The following is a 25,578-nucleotide window of genomic DNA, read 5'->3' as shown; positions in this document are numbered from 1 at the left end:
TAAACACTGTTTTTTAACAATTGCAGAACACCTTCTGACAAAACCATCTTCTTAGTACTAACTATTGTTCTTAGTGAAGAAATGACTTGATCACTAGAACAAAATAAACGCTTAAATAAATCTTCATTGCATTTGGTACGGTCACAATTGTGTGTAAAATGCTCACAATACTTTTTAAAATCTTTATTCCGGGTCTCTATAGTTTCTTCACTTAAGAGCCCAATTGATAAGGTCATGTAATCAACAACACTGGGAGCATGAACTAACATTTTGTGAATGCTCTGCGGCATATAATACCATGGATAGCACTCCACGTAAAACCTAGCTGTATGTGTACAGTATTTCCTGAATAAATCTGCATCAAGCTCAAAACCAAATGAAATACAAGTCAGAACAACATGGAGCATTTTTATAAGTTCAAAATTAAGTCCTGTTATTTCAGAAAACAATTGTTCATTTCGAAAGGCTCTTCTGGAGATGTTGCCATCATTAGGTGTTTTTGAGCCGCTAGCCTTAGACCTATTGACAATCAGTCCAATTTTCTCTTGAAAAGCAAGTTGAATTTTTTCTTTTGCACTTCAATTTGTTGCTTGTCAGCTGGTAATCTTGAAGACCATCTCTTGATTGACAATTTATAAGCAATGTGGATTAAGCATTCAAATATTTTTATCCATGCAGGTAGAATCAAAATCCCATATTGTAACTCATTTTGAGTGTATAACTTCAGTAACACCTGTAACAAATGAAAAACTGCATTTAAACTAATCAAATAAAAACAGTATGTATATATATATCCATACATATATATATTTATACATACATATATTATATATATAAAAATATATATATATGTATATATAAATGTATATATATATATATATAAATTAGTAAAAAACACGTATCTAACTTTTATCTTCTACTTTAAGTTTCACCATTGCTGGATCATCAGGAAGAGTTCTATATATATATATATATATATATATATATATATATATATATATATATATTACCTCTACATGAATATCAAAAAATTATACTTATACTTCATACTATATGTCTATGTAAATTTTTATATACTGATATGAATAAAATTAGAGTATGAAGTAGATAAGGCTGCCGAAATCTGTAGGTTATACAAGGAAGCCTTTTGCAGCATTTTTCAACTACTACTTTATTATTAACAATTTATTTCTTAATAATATACTTTCAATATATAATAGTTATTAAAAAAAATATTAAACTTTAAATTGTTAATAACTTTTTAAGTATTATTATTAAATATCTTTTAAGGTGGCTCATATAGAATAAAATGTTTTATTATAAGAAACTGGAATGTTTTGTATATATTTTATTGTATTTTTGATGATATAAGATGAAAACCAACTATAAAATAAAAAATATTTAAAGCAAATTTTTTCAAAATTAGTAAAAGGAAAAAAAAAGTTCAAAACACTATTTCTCGATCAATTTTGGTTGAAACTGCATAACTTTTTGTTTACACCTTTATGATATTATCATTATTATTACTATTATATTTATTATTACTATTATTATTATTATTGTTGTTCATTCCTATCAAAAGAATGAAAAAATAGTTAAAAAATTAATAATGAGACACGATGTTTAAAAAAATAATAATAATACACTAAAATCAAAAAATAATACATTAATAAAACAAGTATTGCGTTATAAAAAGGTTTAAAACTATTCTTAGTCGATCATTTTAGTACATCTGAAATCTTTATGAATAAGGAACATACACTGAAAATTCAGGCCGAAAAGGTAATCTAGATCATGAGATATTAGGTTTTAAAATTCCAAAAAAATAAAATAAAAAAGTTATAAAACAATGAACAAAATTTAAAATAAAAAGCATAAACTTCAGCGATATCATTGTCTTTACAATTGGTTTGAAGACCTTTTTTGTTGGATCGTTGCTTATGTCTTTTTTTAGCGTTATTGTTACTCGTATTTAGAGGCCATCGAACACTTGAATAATCAAGTAATATATTAGCTTTTTTCATAAACTTTAACATTTTTTTATTGCAAACTCCATTATTACGTTGTTTACTTTATTCGCTCTGTTATTAAAATATTACATTATGGTAGAATTGATACCAAACTATAATACTTCTTTTGTAAAAAAGTACTTTTCGGACAACGTAATCATATAACATTGTTGAATCCTTTAGCATTTTGGATTTCTCTATGAAGACATTTTGTTAAAAATCATAACTTCTTAGTTTTGTTGGCAACAAAGTTTGAAAAATCCATAATTGCAGGTTTATATTCTTCTAATAGGTTTTAGTGCCATTAACTAAATCATTTTTATCTTTGCACCAACTTGAAGATCTATATCTTTTCTGAAAGAATGATAAATTTTGCGAATGGTATAAAAAACAAAAAACTCAAATTTTTATAAAAATTGATCATTTTTTTAATATGAACCACTTTGATGTTGTTTATTCTTTTCTTTACTTCTATTCTATGGGCTATATGTTTTTTACCATTGCTGGTGAATAGAAGTGAATAGAAGTGAATATGAGATACAAGTAATAAAGCTATTTTAAAAACTATTTAAAAAAATAAATAAGATGTTAAAAAAGTTAATGTTTGGTCTTTCTTTCTATTTTTTTTGCCTATATAAAAGTCAGTATAGTTATTTAATCCACGGTTAGCACGGATTCTGATAATGCCAACCTAGCTGACCCGAGAACACCATTTATATCGTTGATAGCGTACACATCAAGATACCCTGTAATGCAAAACTTTGAAATCTTTTAATTTTTTCCGCGAAAAATAGTTTAATTTGAATGTTCAAATTAAGTGTAGACTTTATAGTGCGACATTAAAAACAGCTGTAAAATAAGAACCACTATAAATAATTTGATAAAAGTTTGTGTAAATGTAGCATATAGCTCCACCAAACTCTGGATAAAATTTCCGCTGTAGTGGTTTACTGGTTAAAGATTTATAGCAGTTTTAATTTATATTTTGTTAGTTTTTTGCTACTTATACCTCAAAACGTTACCGATTACTGTGATATTCGGTCGCGATTTTTAAAATAATGGTTACAAGAATGTTCTACTATGTAATACCAACAACTTTTGTTATAAAGTTTTATTGCTACAACCAGCATTTTAATTTTATAGACTAAAATATTAATTTAAAATGGTTGAAAAGCTTTTGTAAAGATACCTACATAAAAAAGATAAAAATAAAGATAAGATAACAAAAATAAACAACAAATACAAAGTTTGGAGGACCAGTCAGAGGACATTCTTATAAAAGGGAGAATAGTCCTTTGAAGAACAGTAAAAGTCTTTTGTAGGAATATGTCATCAAATAAAATCAAGTTGTCAATAAGTATGACAAGTGTCTTTAATTTAAATAATTATTTCTTTTCAAAGGATAAAATTATCTAAGAATTATTTCTTTGTAATTGAAAAAATTATTTTTTTCATTTTAATCACTTGTAATTAATAATATTTATAGATATGTTAATGGATGAAACACATACTTATCTAGATTATACATTGACCAAATGATGCTAATTTAATATGATATACCCTTTAAATTAGCTCAAGTTAATTTGAAAGATTCAGCAATATATTATATTAAATTAGCATCATTTGGTCAATGTATAATCTATAGATAAGTATGTGTTTATTGTTAACTTTTACAGATACCAAACTTGTTTGAGAAAAGTTTTATAGAACTAATTAACTTCATGAGGGCTACACTGCCACCTTGACGTCCGTCTTTTTAAAGTGAGTTATTGTTTTAACACAATAGCTTTACTATTGTACTTTTCTTTAAAATGTTTCGACTTAATACTTAGCACTTAACTAAGTTGTATATTTATGAGTTAATACAGTTTGTTTTAATTTTCCGAATATAAATAAATAAAAAGCTCACTATTTGACGTATTAGTCAAGACTTTTATTAAAGTTAAATAAAATAGTTCAAAAAAGAGTTTGTAGTTCTTAGCTATATAATAATAGCAAGAACTGCTAATGTTTCTATGTTTATATACATGCATACAGAGGCGAGTTTTGACGGGAGAAGGGAGGGAGGGGGACTGGGGAGAGCGTTATGGGGGTGTTCCATCTCCCAAAGAAGGTAATTTTCAAGTTATAGTCGGTTTTTTTTACGAATTTGGTTGGTTAGTTGGGTATGTGATGCAATTCAGTCGGGTAAAGTTTTCGTTTTAAGGAAGTTCTTTTTTTTTTTTACAAGCCAGTTGGTACTTTTTGAGAGTTCACCCCCTCCTCCCTCCTCCCTCATTTTATTCTCAAATTTGCCTCGGCATGCATATTGTATTTAAGAATGACAACTTTAAAAAAAAAAGTTTAAAATTTTGGTTTGGGCCCTAATAACTCTGGGACCTCCCACTGCTGCGGACCCCTTTGCTACGATACTGTCTCTAGCTTTTGTAAATGTAATACACAACTTTCAAATGTAAATACACAACTTTCAAACAACGGATTAAAGAAACTTGTCAGAACTGTAAACCAAATATCAAGCAGCAAAATTGTAGCCAAATTTTTATTAAAATTTCTTAGGAGCAAGTAAACACTTGAGTTATTTCTTCACCTACAGTGACTTAAAAGTTACCACTTACTTACTCAACCTCTCACTCAAAGGGCTGGCAAAGACACTGGAGCTAAGAGACAAAATTGTTGTGGTACAAGAAGATTTGACAGAAACTCACTCCAACATTGATTAAATTTGGTCACTGATTAATGCAAATGGAGTTAAATTAATTTTGGCAAATATAGTTTGTGCAGTGACAAATATAATTTGCGGTCCTCAAACCCATTTAAATACGCACAATTGTACATGTTGTGACGTCAAATCCAAGTGTCTTGATAAATATGGAAACTTGATTGCATCTCTTTATAGGAGTTGTCAATCATCTTTCAAGATACTTAATACTTAAAACTCAATACTTAAAACTACTTGTATATTTCTGTTATGTGGCCAGTTCGAGGGTTTGAGGAAATAAATGCAGAAAACTTCTTAAAAATGTGGATGTGCTCCAGCAACTTGCAGATACAAACTCGATTCTCAACATTCTTTACATAATTTAAGCATTCAAAAGTTTCAATTTAGATGTAAAATCTTACTTTGGATTTATTCTTCTGCCGGTTTTTGTTGAAATAATTGAAATTTTCAAAAGGTGTTAAGCTGCTAAACTGCTGTTAGTAATTATAAATTTTAATACTAATGTATAGATATATAAATACAGATTATATAGATATTTTTTGAAAGTAAATGTATTTAAGAATGTTTCAAGGGCCGATAAAAATTCTTTTAACAGAAACTTTTTTTTTGTTTTACATACTGATAGTCGTTTTTCCAGGTTTTGCACTTTTTTTAGCACGTTTTTTTAGCATTTTCGCAGTAGTTTATAATTTAGGAAATGTTGAGATATTTACGCGTAAGCCAATTTATAGCAATAAAACAACTATAATAAAAGTTGTTGATATTACATATTAGAACTCTCGTGTAATCTTTATTTTGAAAATAGTGATCGAATATCTTAGTAATCGATAACGTTTTGACGTCTAAGTAGCAAAAAGGTAAGAAAATATAAACTAAAACTGTCATAAATCCTTAACCAGTCAACTAATCTGACTTAAATTTGCATTAAATGGTACCTTGATGTGTGCGCTACGAACTTTGAAGGCTAAACCAAATATATTAGTTATTGAGAATAACTTTTTAAATATTTTGTTTTTATCTTTTTTATGTGTTCGGTAAAATGTAATTTGATGTTAATAATGGCACCAAGGACAAAAAATTTATTAACTAATTCAATTTTGAACTTATTGCATAATATTTGGCAATATTATTTTGGTTGTATACTTATTTGTTAAAATAGTTGCTTTAGTTTTATCCAAATTGATGTCGAGTTTAAAAGCATAGCACCACTCAGTAAATTTGCTGATTTAGTCTTTGTTATTAGATTGATTTAGATTGGTATCACTTGTCATAAGTTTTTTCGTATAAGACATAATATAATATATTATAACAAAAAATATATATATATAATATAATATATAATATAATAGCGCTGTACACTTCAAAAGTGATGAGTGCAAACTGCGTAGAGTTTTCAGCTGTAATACACTAAAATAATAAAAGTTAGCATTCAAAATGTTCATCCAATATGTTTTTGAATTGGTTGATACAAACTGGAACAAACTTAAACAAGAAACTATTGTTTCTTGTTTAAGTTTGTTCCAGTCATTTACCACTCCATTGGTGATGGTTACGTTTAATATTTCCCGTATATTGTCTTCTTAATTTACTATTGTGGCCTCTAGTTTCATGGTCTTTGTCTAACATTTCGGGTTTTATGTGAAAGTTTATGATATCGTATCCTTTCAAATATTTAAACATTTGTATCATATCACCTCTTCTTCTTCTATTCTCCAGCAATAGTAAACCCAAAGTTTTTAATCTCTCTTCATAGCTATATCCTCTTAAACTTTCTATTCTAGTAGCTCTCTGTTACACACTCTCTAGTTTATCATACTTCCAATACGAATTCCAGATGGGAGCTGCATATTCTAAATGTGGACGAACTAAGGCTATAAACAAGAGTTTCGTTGTTTTTTATAACGTCGTATATTATAACATTTATTGCAGATATATCTGCAAATAATGTTGATTTAAATAGGTTTAAATATTTCGGTAGATCGTTGATGAAAACCAAAAAAAAAAAAAACCCTAAAATGGAACTCGGTGGTATACCGATATTAACTTGTTTTTCGTTAGAATATGCGTTGTTAACTTTTGCAAATATTTTTCTATTACGAAAATAGTTTTAATATTTTTTATTACAATGCTTATTAAGTTCAAAGCATCAGTTGAAAAAAATGTTTTAGCTTCAAAATCAGTAATTTGGAATCTACTTAGTCAAAAGCTTTTCTGAAATCGATAAGTATTAATAGTGTAAAGAGTTTTTAAGGGTTGTTTAGTTTTACTTTAGAGATATTTGTATTTTTAAATATTATATATTCTTTTATACTATTTTTTAGTTAAATTTTCTATTTGATTTATTTACTATTTTACCATTTTTTTTAATGATCTGTAGGGGCTCTATGAAAAAATTTGGTTGGTATTTGTCGTCCATATCTTTTTTAAACTTCTGTCTGTTTATTATTTTTATATTTGTAATTAAATTTTAATTTTTGACAAAAAATTAAAATTTAGTTATTGTTTATATAAACTACAATTCCCTTTCACAAAAATTTTTTGTGAAAGGGAATTGTAGTTTATATAAACAGCAAAATAAATTTTTATGTTAAAAATAAAAAATAAGATAAGAACGTGCAACACAGTTTCACATAAATGATTGCATCTGAAACCGTGTAAGTCATCATTGAATAAATCATTTTGTTCAAAATATTCAGTTTTTCTTTTGGCAATTATTCGTTCAAATACTTTCGTTAATGTTCGTTCGTTAATGGAGATATTATAGTAATACTTCGATAACTATTAATTTCAAGAATTTCATCTTTCTGTTTATAGAGTAGCATAGTATTAACTATTTTGAATTCATTTGGAATACTGTTTCTAGACATTTGTTTAATATAGTAATGAATCAGTGACTGCATCATATGATTTTATAATAATTTTCGTCAGAATATCTGAATAACCACAGCTGCATTTTTTTTTTAAGTTTTTAATCACATTGACCATTTCATATTTATTAATAGGAAGCAATGAGAAATTTAATTTTTTTTTAATCTTAACAGATATTTTAAAATTATTGAATTGATTGTTAAAGTTATTAGAACCATTGAATACACAATCTAAATTAAATTTAAATGTACTAAAGAATTTGTTGAAAAATAATAACTTTTCAGTGTTTGAGTAGGCTTTCATTTTAAAGTATATAATCAGGAAAAAAAGTGTCTTCCATGAATTTTAAATAGAATATAACGTTGCTGTAATATAATATGACGCTATATGTTTTTTAAACAAAAACGTTACCAATAATATTTGTAATAAAGTTTTTATTTTAGAAAATATAACATTTTCTAAAATAAAAATTTATTAATACTAAATGCTCACAACTCTTAAACACACACACCCAAACCACCATAGCACCCTAACCACCATAGCAGAAGAAGTGTAATAAGAATAATAGGTACCTCTATATATATAAATAAGAGTATTGGGTACCTCCACGTAATGCAAAAATAGGGTAGTGTTAATATTTTTCTATAAAATTTTGCAGGTACGTAGAAAATTGATATAGAAATTAAAAGAATTAGTTAAAAAGATAAAAAAATAAACCTTTAATATCAATGCACTTTGATAACAGGAACAAATTTTTTGATACCAATGAAAGCAATGAAAAAAAAAACCACTAAAAATTTATAACAAAAATCATATAAAAAAATAAGTGAAAAGAACTCACATGGAAAAATAATGTTAACAACCTAAACAATAAAGTTGCTAGAAATATAGGAATGCTATACAAATCAAGACCTTTTTTTAATAAATATACTTTAATTCAATTATATTACTTATTTATTCATTGCCATATTAATCATGCTAATACTGCATGGGGTGGTGTAAATAAAAATATGCTAGAACTTCTTTATCGTCAACAGAAGCATATTGCTCATCTTATAAACTTTAAAGACCGTTTTCTCATACCAGACCTCTTTTACTGAAAATGAATATTCTTAATGTATATCAACTTAATGTATATAATATTCTTTGCTTTATGTATAAATGTAAAACTAACACTTCCCCATATCCTATTTATAATTTACACTTACATAAAAAATAAAAATATTGTTGTTTGTTATTTATAATTTACACTTACATAAAAAATAAAGGTTGTTGGATAAAGTTTTCATTTCTTCGAAATGAAAACTTTATCCAACAACCTTTTTCGCATACAAATTTTGGTAGATCTTGTGTCTCTTATCAAGAAACTTTTTTATGGAACAAAATAGTTTTAAAATAGTTTGATTTTACTCAAGACTGGAATTACAAGACAATAAAAAAAAACTTAAACAGATAATTTTATCTATCGATAACATACACTTATTTTTAATTTTTATAAAGTAAAACTTTTAAAGTTCTAAATAATCCTAAATAATCCTAAATAATCGGAAACAATTAGTTTATGCGGATGATAACGCATCATCTAATTTGTTTAATATTTCATGTGGAGTTCCTCAAGGATCCATATTAGGACCCCTCCTATTTTTAATATATATTAATGATCTACCAAAAGCTTCTAACCTAATGACAATTATGTTTGCTGATGATTCTAACTTATTTCTTTCTCATAAAAACATTTTTACACTTTTTAGCAACGTGAACATTGAACTAGCCAAAATTTCCGAATGGTTTAGATTAAACAAACTATCATTAAATATTGATAAAACTAAATGGATTCTTTTTCATCCTTATGGGAAAAAGCACCAGCTGCCTAGCAATTTACCCTTTCTTTTTATCGATAACATAATTAATAAAAGAGTTCTAGTGACAAGATTTTTAGGTGTATATATCGATGAAAATCTTAATTGGAAAAGCCACATTGCTAACTTTTGCAATAAAATTTCAAAGAGTATAGGCCTTTTATACAAAATAAGAAACTTTCTAGATAAACATACCTTAATTCAGTTATATTATTCGCTAATTCATTGCCATATTAATTATGCAAACATTCCTTGGGGTAGCACTTAAAAGTAAACTTAAACCTCTCTATCGGCAACAGAAACATGTAGCACGCCTTATAAATTTCAAGGACCGTTTTGCTAACGCTAAGCCTCTTTTATATGATATGAAAGCACTCAATATATATGAGTTAAATGTTTTTAATATTCTTTGTTTTATGTATAAATGCAAGACCCACCTATCACCCGTTTCTTTTCGTAACTTGTATTTACAAAGAGATAGAAATAAGTATATTTTAAGGAACGATAATTTAATTCGACAACCATTTTCTTAAACTAATTTTGAAAAATTTTTATTCCATTTCGCGGACCATTTTTAATGGAATAGCATAGTTCTAAATACTTCTAAAGATTTTTCTGAAGAATGTAATTTTGATTCTTTTAAACAAAATCTTAAAAAACTCATTTTTTCAACTGAAAAAATACTAATCTAGTTTCAAATTTTAAATTTTTTTGAAAATCCCTTATCTATATTAGTATATGTATATATTTAATGTATATTCTTTTTTATTTTTTTTTGTTTGTTTTTTTATCCACAAGCAATTAGCGGTTTCTCTGTGACAAGACCTAATTGTCTTCTTTGAGTATCCTCTGAAATAGGTGTTTTGTATAAGTCAAGATCTTTTCTCGATTTTCAAAAATTATGCAAACAAAAAATTAGAGGTCCTTTATTTAATAAAAAATATTTTGAGAAATTTATTAATTTTAAATTAAGATCTTACAAATTACATTGAGAAATTTGTTCGAACCGGTCTTTTTCTTGCTCTTTCATTAGCAAATGCAGTTATCAATACATCGAAATTTAATTTTCTAATTTTATCTTGATTAACTGGCTTAACTGCCAAGTTATTTAACACAACTTTGACCAATGGGATGGCGACCAATTTTATATACACGCTTTAATTGCTCACCAGAGTTATTAAAGCGTGTATATAAAATAAATGTGAAAGTAGAAAAACAACTAAATAAAAGTACTCCTCAATTTTTATTCGAACCAAGTAATAACTTTAATACAATAATATAACAAGATCAAACATTAAAAAAAAAATTAATTATTCCTGTGGTAAATATTTATGCATAATTTTTTCTCTTACGTCTTCTTCTTTTGTCATTTTTAAAACTAATTTCAAGTTAAATCCAAAAACTAACATATTTTTTTGAAACGACAACACGTCGTAAACAAAATACGAAACAATTAAAAAGATTTTAATACAACCACTGAAAAAAATGACGTGCTTATTCTTTCACATCTATTTCGTGTACACGCTTTAGTTACCATAAAGCATAAGTAAGTTTGCAAAACTGTCTAATTGTACGGAATAACGGTGATCAAATGGTCATCTATTTAACACATTATTGTAAAACCGTATGCATTATAGTTTTTAGTTGTTTTTAGATAAGATCGAAAATAAATTAACTTAGCGAACAAGTTTGCATCAATATCATCCGGATAAGCTTTTATCAAACTTTCAACTTTTTCTTACAATTATTTGTTTTCAAGTTCCGAATCGAGAAGGAAATCAAAAAGATTAGCTCTGCTTAGACTGATTATTTTTGCAAATTTCTAGTTATATTTTTAAAAATGATTCTCATAACATTCGTCTTGAATTTTTCTTGAGAAAAGACTATAGCGCGCTGCAAATTACTTTCATCAAAAAATTTCTTTCGGGTTTGCTTCCTGTGCATTTTGTACTCGGAATCAGACAACGACTTCTTGGCTTTCGCTTCTATGTCATTGAATTATTTTTTTTATATCCAAAATAAACTTATTTAACAAATCAAACAAGCCGGAACAAGTTTTTAGCGTCACTTTTATGCTTACATATCACTTCTATGCAAAATTCTTTCCCAAAAAATTGTTGGCCGTGCAAACTGGAACTCTTTCATTTTTCATCACCAGATGTGCATCAGCTCGAGAGTCAAATGATTGATTCTTACATATTGAACTCAATACGTCCAAAATGTCATGAAATTTAAAAATTTAATCAAAAAAAAGGAGGAATTTAATTGTTCATAGAACCCAGGGCCCACAGGTGCTTGGGCCCAAGACAGTACCTTATTTGCCTACTTATAATTCCGGAACTGATCAAAAGTTTAATTTGATCAATTGGTATATTACTTGCACTGGAAGTTGAAGAGGCTGTATCCCTTTATTATGATGGAACAGTTGATACAAGGCTAGGCTTAACACCATGAAAATAGAGTTTATTCTTTTGAAACTCAGAGAGCAACATTCAGAATATATAACAGTTTATTAGCTTTTAGGAATGTTTATAATTTTATAGAATGTTTATGTTTATGAGGAATGTTACTTCCTCGAATAGTTAATAGGTATTTTCCACTTTTATCTAAAATAATAGACTTTGGCGATACACATTGTTTTTCAGATACACATTGTTTTTCAGATGGTTGTTTTTAGCGATGAAAAGACAGTTGCGCTACAATCTTACATTTATCATTAAATTACTATTTGGTGCAAACTTTTCATTACTTAAAGCATTTTAGTATAAATATTTTATTACTTAATAAAGAAAGTAATGAGAGGTCCAAAAATCTTATTTAAAAAAACGCTTTATATAAAAAAAAAGAGCAAATCTTAAAAGCTTGTAAATCTTATATAAATTCTGAGGCCACAAACTTTTTACCAAAACAAAAAATCTTACAAAATAAGGAAGGCGTGGACGGAGAAAAAAACCTAATAAAGAATATCAAAAATTGAAAATATTAAATTTAACTTTTTTTTTTCTTTCAGCTTTTTAGATGTTGTTAATATGCTGGTTTATAAGATATTGCTAATATCTCTAATTACCTAACTACCTTTTTTTTAGTGTGTAATATCTACCTAGCTAGCACTTCTAATTATAAAAAGTTAATTATAAATTTAACGATTTGTTATAAACTATTTGTAGTTTTAAGGAAGAAAAATTGAAGAAAAATTGTTAAGTAACTTAATTTATCATTTAAAAATCTTAAAGAAATTTAAACTAATTTCATAATTTTTCTTTTTCTTTTATAAAAAACTAAAGAAATTCAACGGTTGAATCATATGATCGAGTAATTATTGCTTCCGTTGATTTATTACGATATAAGTTTTTACCTCTCCTTTCAATAGCAGTAAACTGAGACTCGCATAAAAGCTGAGAAATCATTGGATATTCGCAACCTAATTCAGGATTGTTTTGAAGTTCCACGGCAAGTTTTTTTAAAGTACCTGAATCAATAGATTTACGACGATTGTAATATGCAGATTTTATAAGTTTATTTTGAACTTTCTTCGGAGTTTTAACATCTTCATCGATAAGAAATGTTTTTGCAATTCGAGACCGCTCATCAATATGTCTGACAGCTGGCATTGAATGTGTACGCTTTGGATAGCTTCTTTTAGATATAGAATCACTTTTGACATCCATAAAATTATCATTACATTGTGTTTCTATACTTACATCATAAGATAGAGGTGTTGATTTATTTTTAGATTGGTTTACATTATCGTCCGAATCCATATTGATAACCTGAATACAGTCAGAATACAAAGGAGGTTCTTTCAAATGAGAACACGAATATCTGGCTTCATTATACTTTATGTAATCTATAATACCATGATCTTTTTTTGACGTGTTGTTTTGTGATGATTCATATGATGGAGGATTTTTTGTTGAATAAGAAACTCTTCCCGAATCTTTTTTTAAAAAAAAAGTATTACTTTGGGATGGTAAACTAGATAAAAACATTGATTCATCATTCAATTTATTAAAATTAATAACCGTTGAACGATTTTTTTGACTGCGCGTGTTGTATATGTTGTTTATAGTTGGAACACAATTGGTAATAGGAACTATATAATCGTAATTGCAGCCTCTTTTAACCATCATATTTTCTTTTCTAGTCTTGTTTGAAGCATATAAATTTAAATAATTTCCACTATTTCTTTTTTGATCTAATAATTCGTCATATTCCCCATCATTAAACCTTTGATTTAAATGATTTTCATATAAATATTGAATATATTTTTTGGTGTAACCATAACATGGTTGTTCATATGTCTGGTTATCATGCGAAAAGGAGCGTTTTAATTGAGAATTTATATTTAAAGGTATATTTTCTGCACTCTGGGTGCGATTAAAACGTTCAATACCTAATGGCTTGAATATTTTTTTATTATTTATTTGTAAAGATTCATTTGAAGATGCTCTATTATGGCAATTTTGATAAGACCTTTTATTAAAAGTTTTGTTATAAACGCTTTTTGATGAATTCTTATCAATAAAATTACATCGAATATCCGATTTTAACTGACTTTCTTCGAAGACTAGGCGATTAAAAAGTTCATCTCGAGAGAAAAATGTTTTAAAAGAAAAACCTTGTTTTTGAGGATTACAGTCTGATTCTATCAGCATGCCTTGCAGTGTAGCAGAAAAATCTGATTTATTAGGCAATTCTTCTAAAGAGTATGAACTTATTAGTTTATCTTGCTTTTCATGTAGGCAGTCTAATGTTACAGGTATATCTTGGTGTACAGAAAGACACCGAGTTTTTTTGTTTAGTTTTGAGTATTCTGGTGAGTTTAAATAACCATCAAAAGAAAAAAAATTTTCATCGTGAACTACTTCTGTTTTAAACTTTCTTGTAGACAATAAAATATAATACTCAAAATTAAAATTTATATATACATATATATACATATATATATATATATATATATATATATATATATATATATATATATATATATATATATATATATATATATATATATATATATATATATATATATATATATATACACACACATATAAATTAGTAAAAACACTTTAGTTTTTTTACACGTAGTTTTTTTCTTCAACAACTTGTTTCTCCATCAGTAGGTTCATCAGGAAGATTCTTCCTGATGAAAAATCAGGAAGAATCTTCCTGATGAGCTTTTACTTATTATTACTCTGTTCTTTAAGAACATTAGGCACTTTATTTGTACTTTATATTTAATTTATATGCATAATTTATATGTATAGAGATAGCCCCGGACACTAAATAGATTGTACACATGTACTAACAGAAAACAAAGTGACGAAAGACTTTTTTAAAAGTATAAACATTTATCTATTGAATTCGAAACAAAAAAATAATTATTGCGTACATTAATAATATAAAAAACATTTAAAAAAATGTTAGAAAAAAGGCATGTTTCAAAATTGGAGGCCCTGGCCACATAGTTTAACCATGATTTTACCTCTTTTTTACCTGTGTGACACAAATGTAATTTTTAATTAATTAGCATTGGAATGTTCAAAAACACATTCAAAAAAAACATTGTTTTAAAAAATTGCCTTTGGTATATAAGGAATAAGAAGAAAAATGTCATCGTGTTAGCTTTTTGTAAATGAAAATAAACACTTAAAATTTTTTTTTTTCAAATCTTAGATCTTATTTATTGGAATTAAATGAATTATTATTATGGTTTTCTGTATTATATTAAATGAATTATCATTTTTTTAAAAAAGCTGCTTATTTTTAATATGTAAATGGATTAAGTTGTCCGGAACCACCCTCCAAACATGTGTCTGATACCAACCGATCATACCTTATTCACAAATACTAGTTTTAAAACCAGTGAATTAAAGTATTAAACGAATATTTAATTAATAAATATTGTAAATAAAAATGTATTTTTAAGTAATAAAAAGTTATTATTTTACATAAAAACTAGATGTAATAAGATGTGAATCAAATTCGAACATAGCTCTACTGGTAGTGGAAAACAATATCTTGCACTCCCAGCCAATCGCTTTAACGTATTATGATACATATTTTGCATATGCCATATTTTCACTCAAATAATTTTTTTATAGTATTTATCACATAGCATCTTTAGCTGCAGATCAAGTGTACGGCTATGTATATATTTTAAATTTTTATTTAGGTGCCCCAAGAAGTCCTAACGGTCTTATCATAGAGCACCGCGGATGAGCATTTAATTGAAAGTTCATGCCTCCTTAACCAATGTCGCAAAATATGCCCAGAGGTGGGATTAAACCACGGATCCTTTGTTTCTGAGGCAAGTGCGCTACCACTGACTGCTATATATATATATATATATATATATATATATATATATATATATATATATATATATATATATATATATATATATATATATATATATATATATATATATATATATTTATATATATATATATATATATATATATATATATATATATATATATATATATATATATATATATATATATATATATATATATATATATATATATATATATGAATCTGCCCCTAATATATATGTATATCAGGGGCAGATAGTTATTCAATAATGAGCAAATTTTGCCGGTATTGTTGGTGATAATGTTTCTAGCAATGTAATAGTGTTCTTAGCGCTTTGTTTCCTTCGTACATGCGCATCTAGGCATTTAGGGTCACTCTCTAAAATTCTAGAGAGTTGCTCTTTGTAAGTGTGCCTGGTAAATTTGACCACTTTGGTAACCTTTTTGCATGCAGTGCGGTGCGATATTTAAGAAAGTAATGCATTTTGCAACCTGCATTAGCGTACTTGGTGAAAGAGGTATGCTTAGTTTTGACCGCCTCAATGTTATTTTCGATTGCTACTGTTTCTCAGTAAAAAGAATAGTTGAAGGGATGTGTAGTTTGATGGCTTTAATGAACACGTTTACTAGAAGCTGGTAGTAATCATTTGCATATAGACCATTTAACACTGTTTCCCAATCAATAGCTGCGATGTGCGTTGATACCGCTGAGTAGTTTGCTTGGTTCCAAATAATTCGTGGTCATAGTTGCAAAGTAGACAAGTTAAGGTCTACAAAGGCAAGTTGACTTTCAATGAAGCAGTGTGCCTGGCCCATTGGAGTGTCGCCAAGAGAAGCTCCTTGTTCGATGAAGATAGTACGATCTGGCTAATTTGTTATGATCAGATCAGTATGTTAGTGTGCTTAATGTATTGACTACCACCGTAAGTTAAGAATTTGACAAGTTGAATAAAATGACATTGATTGAAGCACTTCTGGAATCTGAGTTCACTTTGACACTCATCTCACACATGAAGTTTTAGTTCTGCTTTAGTTACTGGTGTAGGAAGTCTACTTGGGAGTGGATACTCCTAAGTAGATGCAGTTATGCGGCAAGCGTAGTCTGTCAAGGCTTTGGCTGGAGATGCAGATAAGTAGCACTAATAAGACGTTGATTCGATAACATTGATGCAACTTATGCCACCTTTTGATGTATAACATTCTTTTACGGATTATCTAGAATATTAGCAATGGCAAGTTAGTTGTTTAGTTTCTTGAGTTGGGTGGGTGTGGTGTTGAACTTGGTTTGTTGCTCCGGCTTTCTGTGACATAATTTCGCTTACGTAGACATCTTTGTTATCTTCGTGTTTGTGTTTTGCGGAGGTATTGAGTTTTTCAGTTCGAGATGGCATCAACTAACAAAAACTGAGCTTTGTTTAATTCTGAAAACTTTACTTTGTTTTGCTCGGTTGAGGCAGTTAACAAGTGCGATACTAGTAGTATTCTTTAATCCCGTTGCTTCCAAAAAATTTTTAACAAGCTTTTTATTGTTTATTGTGCTAGAAATGTTAAGACTGACTACAATGACATTTAACTCACGACTTCAAATATTTTGAGTATCAATAAACATACTAATTGCTACCGTTGTTGTTTTCTCTCAATTTTTCTCTGTTTTCTCTTGTTTTGTCTTTAAACAAAGTTGCAAATTATGAAGCCGATGTTGGCTTGACTCATTAATTTGTTTGACCAATTAATCAATTTTTTCTTTTAGTGCTTTTTCTATTACTTCACTAGATCGTTTTACTTCCTTCAGAGTAAGAAGTAAAGCTGCCTTGATTATTAGTGCGATATTCTAACGATAACTTCACATTAGAGTTGCGTTTTAATCATTTGAAATTCCAACATTTGTTGCATAGAATTCAAACATTTTATATTAAAAGTTTATTATATGCTTTTTCTGTATATAAATATATATATATATATATATATATATATATATATATATATATATATATATATATATATATATATATATATATATTTATTTATTTCTGTTTACGTTTGTTGTAAAATAAATACTGTATTTTACAAGATCAAACAAACAAGGCTTCTGAAAGATGATCATAGTGATCTTATCATCAGAACCTTTACAAACAAGAATAGTACAATAAATCATACTATAAAAACTGAAAATCTAAATCTAAAGAATGACCATAATAATAAACCTGCAATAATAAATCAATAATAATAATCATTTAGCTGTGATAATAATATTCACAAACTGTAATAATAAATCTATAATAAAATCCATAAAGAAAAATTTTATAAATTAGTTATAAATCAAAGAAAATTTATCTATTAATATAAATATTATTATAAATCTCATAAACCAAGTTTTATTTCAAATTAATAGTAACTTAAAATGTCATCCATAGCAAGAATAAAATCTTTTAATTTATTTTTAAAAACAGAAAAACGAATAAAAGAATCAAAAATAGTCAGAACCATTTTATTAAAAAGATGCGCGATAATTAATACACAATTTATAAACCTTTGCTCTACAAAATGGTTCATTTAGCAAATCTTTATTTCTTAGTGAGTACTTATTAGAAAACTTCAATTTAAAAAGGTTGTTAAAAACAGGCAGAAATATATTTTTTTTCCACATATAAGTAAAACATAAAACATTAAAGACTTCAAGTTTGTAGACATATATTATTGATAACTGAAATATACACACATACATACATACATGATGTATATTGATGGTGTTCACCTACCCAAGGACGAGGTAGGTCATTACAGTCAAGGAGGTTACTTTTTATTTTTTTTTTAATTATGGTTTTAACCCTCTCTCACCTTTTTAACTCTAAAACATAAACCTTGACAAACAAGGCTGCTGCATGGAGAAACAAGTTGAGCGCAGTACTACCAGGGGCGTGGTGGGGATCGAACTTAGAGCTTTTTGCTTAAAATAATATTATAACTATAAAACAGAATTTTTGAAAACTACACCTTTGGATAAAAAGGCTCCTTTCCTGACTTCTAAAAAGACATCAAGACTTGACTTGATATATATGGAGAACACTTCAAATGTATTTAGTCCAATAACTGAATTACCATTTATGGAAATAACTTCATCACCTACAAATATATACAAATAAATATTTAAAAAAATCTTAAAATAGAAACAAACATCAAAACTTAGAATATATATATATATATATATATATATATATATATATATATATATATATATATATATATATATATATATATATATATATATATATAAATATATATATAGGGCCATTCCTAGGAGGGGGGCGTAGGAGCATGTGTAACCCCCAAACGAAAACTTTATTCAAAAATTAGTAGAGAAATCTGGACCTGTAATCGGCAAAAACCAAAAACGTCACTCCCTTTAAGATCTCTTTGGGACGGTCATGTATATGAATAATTTTAAATGTATTCTACAAAATAGAGCGCATAATATTATTAATAGAACAGAGTAATAATAAATTAGTAGAAAATCACCTATTGAATTCTTTATCACTCTATTATTACTCTTAGAATATGAGTTCACACTTTTGTTACTTTATAGGATCAAGGATCTAATTATTTAGCATGTGTGCTCACACACGTCATTGAGAGTGGCTTGTTCTATATTAATTTTGAAAACAAGCTATTGGTTGCAATAATTGTTAAATAGCCATTGCTTTTAATATTTATTGAATTAATAATAAAAAAATTTTTTTAACAATTGCCAGAAACAAAGTAGCAAAAAAAAAAAAAAAAAGATTAGAAAGAAACTAAAACTGCAAAAATAGTGCCAGAATTACGAACACAAATTACACCAAAAAAAGTTATGCTGTAAAATACTAAGTTATTAAAAAGAAGCGGTAACAAAACAGTAAAAAATCTGCATTAACCAAGAATAACGACCAAGAAACAGCATGCATATTTAAATATGCATGCTGAACCTGTGATTAATTACAGATTCACATGCCGCAGAATACATCTGTGACTTCTGTGCTGATATACAGATCTGTGAAAAAGTGGACAGCATCAAAAAACTTTTTTTATTTACATAAAACTAGCTCAAATCATAGTCTTTTAAATTATAAATGACATTTAACAATACTTGATTGTACTGCTCATAGTTGCAAATTAATCTTAAAGAGTTCTTGATTAAGAATTTTTCCACATACAACGTCCTGTCGCTATCACAGCATGTCCGAAATTATTATTTGGTTGCATAACCCTTTGCAGCCATTACACCAGTGATACATTGAGGCATGCTTTCAATCAAAGTGTGCAATGTCTCCAACTTGACTGTGTGATGCCAGGCACGTATTATTGCCTCTATCAGAGTGACTCTGCCTGTTGGCTTGGTGTTACCGATGTTCCTTTTCAAGATGCACCACAGATTTTCAATTGGGTTTATATCTGGTGACTAGCCTGGCCAATCATGCATCTGAGTGTGACTGTGTTGTTGAAACCAGGCTTTTACCATCTTTGAGCGATGACAAGGAGCACTGTCGCCTTGAAATATGAAGTCACCAGCTGGAACAGAGCTGATGCACTGGGTAGCATGCGTTGACCGTAGTACCTTTATTAACCACGTACAGACGTCCTGGTCCAAATCATTACGGTTTCAGGGTGTTTAACAGTTAAACCAATGCAATTTGGAAGCAGTCTCTCGTTAGCCCGACTTCTGACATGAGCCTTGGTAGCCTAAATGCTTAATGTGCTTTCATTGGAAAAGATGACCTTGCATAAAAAGCATGTTGTACAAAAAAAAGTGCAAAAAAACAAAAACATTACTGTCATAATACTGTACAGTACTGCAGTAATAACAAAATGGAGAATAAAAATAACATATAAAAATGGCGCATGGACAAAGATATTCACAACATACTCAATTAGCCGTGTCGAAAGATTGCATAGTAATACTGTACATTATGCACCCTTTTCTAGTCATCTACTGTCCAGTGCTTGTGTGCTCTTGCAAAATCCAGACGTCTTTTTCTCTGAAACATGGTCAGCATTGGTTTCTTTGCTGGACAATACGATTTCAGGCCACCTGCAATCAACTGTCTCTGTACTGTACTTGAGCAGGCTTTTGTTCTTGTTCCTTCAAACCAATCGCTGGACAGTTCAGTCGAGCCCTTGAATTGACCCAGAGTCGCAAGGCAAGATAGAACATGATCAGCGCGACCAGAACTTATTCTAGGACATCCAGGTCGCTTATTTGGTGTGTTTTGACCAGTATTTGCAAGCCGTTAAATCACATTCACTATACCACTCTTCTTTCTGTAAATGGAACAGAAGCTTTGTATGCATTTTGAATGAGTCCAAAAACTACAACCCAAAATACCTTTCTCATCTTAAATAAAATCAATTTTATAAAGTTCTGAAAAACATTTTATTTTAACTTTTAGACATTATTAACTTTACTATTAAAATATTATTTGAATTTACTTTTCGTTATTACTACAACAATCATCAATACTTTTTTTTGTTTATTTTTTCTTCTTTTTATTACTATAACCTGCTAACTATGATTTCAACATGTTTAATATATGTTCTATGTGCTTTATTTTATGTTTTATGTGCTTAATAACATACGTTCAATGTGCTTTTTCTATTTGTTTACGGTCCATGTGTATCAATGTATGTCTTTGCTTATTATTACTTATATTATATTTAAAAATTAGTGTTACTCCTTTGATCAGATTTCTGTATGACACCATCCTAATAAATCATTAACATATTCTTATAAACAATTTTATGCTAATAACTACCATTATAATATTTATTATTACAGATATTTTTTCTTTTTTTCATTGTCATTATTGTAAACATACTTATTATTACTATTACTATAATTTGTACTAATTTTGTTATCTTATATTATTATCAATAACAGATCCTGGAGTTTTTGGTGCATGGAGGGGGAGGGGGAGGTGGGTTGGTTATCTTGAAAAATTTTTGTATTTTGTACCACATTTGCATCTCCTAAAAAAGGTCCTCAATTTCTAAGATATTTTAGGACTTTTAGATATTGTGTGGGGGAGGAATGCATACCCCCTTGATACGTCACTGATTATTACGTATTATTGTTATTATTATTATTACTTTTATTATTAATAATACTATTGTAAAAATGTTTTACGGAAAATAATAGCACGTTGTTGTTGTTGTTGTTGTTGTTTTGTTAATTACAATTAAACTGTAACTTAATTTTTTGATGGCTTCTTTTAAAGTTCACTTTCTTTAATGCTTCTTTAATGTTACGTAAGTATAAAAAAATATGGTGTCCAGAATTGCGTTTTAACAGATTGACCATCATCTACATTCATACGTCCATTCTTAGGTTTGCATTTGTTAATTGAAACCCAGTTTAACAAAAATGAATTTAGATGATGGTCAATATGTAATAACACAACTCTGAACACTATATTTTTTATACTTAAGTAACATTAAAGAAGCTGTTAAAAATTGAAGTTACTTTATGATTGTAATTAAATACAATTAATTGTTTCTAATTAAAGCTCTAGATGCTAGAATAAAAAATCTATCAAATTTCTTTAAATTAATAAAAAAAAATTAGTATCAAGAGAAGTCGTATTCATTGATGTTCATATATGCCAAGAAGATGAGCTGGTTTGTTTACACTAGGGTTGGGAGTACCAGTACTTCAATATTGAAAATTTGTAACACCGGGATTCCGCTATAAATACCGGTAATACTATTTTTCCTATAAGAATACAAATGAATAAATAACTTAATTATTAAATGGTTTGGCAAAAAAAACTTATTTATTTGAAGAATAAAAAATAAAATAAAAAAAATTTCAGTAAAATGTTAGTTATATATTAATCATTAGAAAAGAAAGAGAACATATAATTTTAAGGTTCTACTCTTTCTGCAGTTGGTTGTTGATATAAGACCTCAGAAAACATAGATTGTTGAGCGAATTATCTCCCATCCTTGACTGAATTCTGGTGCAGACTAAGCCAGCTGCCGAAAAAGCTCTCTCCAATTCTACACTGGTCGGTTGAATACTTAGCAAATAATTATATAATAATAAATAAAGTATATAAATAATAAAGCATAAAAAAATAATAAAGTCAAGTATTTGCCACTTATGCCATTTGTCTCAAAAACTGACATTACTTTTTTTATTGAGCGTGTGAGATCTTTTTTTGTTTTTCGCAATTCCAGTCTCAGGTAATCTGGTGCAAATTTTTTTTGATACTGCCCTCTCCAACTTTTCTTGTAAAGTCAGAGATATTTTATTATATTTGTCAGAGACATTGAATATTATATTTGTATATGAACTTGAAATGTTGGCTGAAGTAGATATTGTTGCTACAGTTGCAGCTTCATAATGCAAGTTGGCCCACCCAGATTGTATTTGTAGAACAATAACTTTTGCAATTGCAGCTTTGGTAATGATTGGAAAATAATTCATAATCTTTATTGACTTCATCATTGCTTGGATCTTCATTTCAGTTTGCATCAAGTAAATATTGCAAAACACTTCAAATTTCTGCTCCTCTATCAAGAATATTTACTTTTAAAGTTGCTTTCAATTCATAACTTAATGAGCATGGATGGTCAGTTATTGATTTCATCATAAATTGAATATATCTAAGATTAAATCTGCAGATTACAAAGTTGCTGCCTATAGGCAGACAAGCTGTAACTTTGTAATCTGCAGATTTAATCTTAGTGTTCCTGGGTGTAAAACCGGAGACATTTCTTTCCCGAATTCTTTTTTTATATATTTTTGTACTATTTTGTCATTTTTTGTAGACGAAGTTTGAAATATTTTGACCACTTTACGAACTTTTTTAATTAATGGTAACATTTGCTGATGTACCAGAAAAGACAAATTATCATCATCATTTTCATTGAAGATTATAAGTAAACCATTTTCATTTTCGTAATCTTCATCACTTAATTTTTTTTTCATTTATTACACATAGAATATGAAAAATTTACAATAATATGTTAAAAGCTCACATAATTATAACTCACTCTATTGACAAGTTTTAACTATACGAGTGACACCTAACCTTATTTATATAAACACCTAACCTTATTTATATAAGTAAGGTTAGGTGTCATTCATACAGTTTAAAACTTGTCAATAGAGTGAGGTCTAAAAAAAAAAGAAAAAAAAAAGAAAACTAGTAAATAAAACACAGAAAGAAAAGAAAACAATAAAAAAAGAAAACTAACATAAAAGCAGGAGAGAGAAAAAAGAAAAAAAAAAAAGATGAACGAAACTATAGTGAACCACTCAAAATGCCTGTAAAGGTCCACTGAAATTCTACTATAAAATCTTTGCTGCGATTTGTCTTTTTTCAATACAATGAAATAATTTGATTAACATTTTTATTAACACTTTTTTTTAAACCATATAAGCAATCTAAGCATTTAATAAACAAAAATAAGCAAATAATAATATAATAAATTGGACAATGAATAGAAAAAAATAGATTTCATAATGTAACTAGAAACCTTAAAGACTGTATTAAAAAAATATATTAAAAAATTGATAATTTAAACAGTTTAAAAAGATCGTCAATCTGAAATCAAAATGCCATCTGAAGTTACAGTAATAAGAAGATTCAAATTAATTGTGTGTTTAGAAAAGTCAAAGTTAAACTAAATCAAAATAATTTGCTTTAAAAAAAAAAGAACAGAAAGAATTGTAGCAAATGTGATAAACAAGTAAAGAAATTTTTTTTTTATTATATGCATAAAGAAACACAAGAACGAGCAGGTTGAAACCTAGTAATTGAAACTAGTGGGGATGAATGTTTCAACTCACCAATACATTATACAAACTCTAGAAAGATGAGGAATTGTAAAACTTCATTAGTTGTGAAATTATCAACAGTTGCAAAGTTGTCTTCAAGAAAAGTCGCTGCAGTATGCAATTTTTGTTAAAGATGTTAAATTAGATGTAGACAGTTTTTAGTCATCAATATACGAAGCAACTATGGGAGAAGAAAAAACCCTATAAATATCATATTAAAAAAATCAATGTCTTTATTTTGATGGAAAATATAGTAGTGGTTCTAAAAAATACAACAAAAGAAACAAAGTTAGTCCTTGTCTTAAAAGATGGTAAACCAGAAACTATTTTTAATGGATTGGTGGAAATTATTGACCTGCTTGATTTATAGAACTGTATTAAAATGATTATAACAGATACAACTGCTGTTAATACTGGTAAAAAAAATTGTACATTAACTAGACTACAGTAAAATATTTGGTGACCTTGGATTTGATAATCCACAGTCAGACCCGTTTTAGGTAATGAAAGACCAAAGGTAAAGTGAACTTGGTGGCCTAATAAAAAAAAAAAAAAAATGAACCACTAGCCAAGCGCAAAGTAGTATATCAAGGGAAAAAAGGCCCAAGAGGGGATTTTGGGTGGAGACTGATCCCCCCCTCACCGGAGAAGTTCTTGAAATTGAGACAAAAAATTATTAATTTAATTGTAATTCTTAATACTTTTCGCTAAATTGAATGTCCAATACTTCGCAGAAATTGAATTTTTCACAGCAGAAAATTACGCATTTATGCAGATTTCATAAATCTTCAACAATAATCAACTTTTCAATTTCAAATTTGAATTCAAAGCTTTGATGGCAGCAAAATTTTGAATTAGTTTTAAATAATTCAAAAGCTGGGCTATATCTCGTTCGATAGATATTATTGTCAGACTGTTAAGGGGTTCATGCATCATAGTCGTTCTCAAAAAGATTTTGATTAATATTACCTTGGCATATGAAAGGTATATG

General features: G+C 27.9%; 1 protein-coding gene across 2 annotated transcripts in view; it reads right to left on the bottom strand.

The window, feature by feature from the left end:
• Positions 1–18,574: 18,574 nt before the first annotated feature.
• LOC105844115 (uncharacterized) overlaps positions 18,575–25,578 on the bottom strand; it is a 35,219-nt gene continuing 28,215 nt past the window's right edge. For both annotated transcript variants that reach the window (XM_065805355.1, XM_065805354.1), the window contains exon 5: positions 18,575–18,895. In XM_065805355.1, coding sequence (XP_065661427.1) covers positions 18,738–18,895 — 158 coding nt within the window. In that variant the 3' untranslated portion in view covers positions 18,575–18,737. The remainder of the gene's footprint in view (positions 18,896–25,578) is intronic.

This window comes from Hydra vulgaris, chromosome 09 (assembly GCF_038396675.1).
Source record: "Hydra vulgaris chromosome 09, alternate assembly HydraT2T_AEP".
Classification (NCBI taxonomy): Eukaryota; Metazoa; Cnidaria; class Hydrozoa; order Anthoathecata; family Hydridae; genus Hydra; species Hydra vulgaris.
This window is presented reverse-complemented; position numbering and strand designations above follow the sequence as displayed.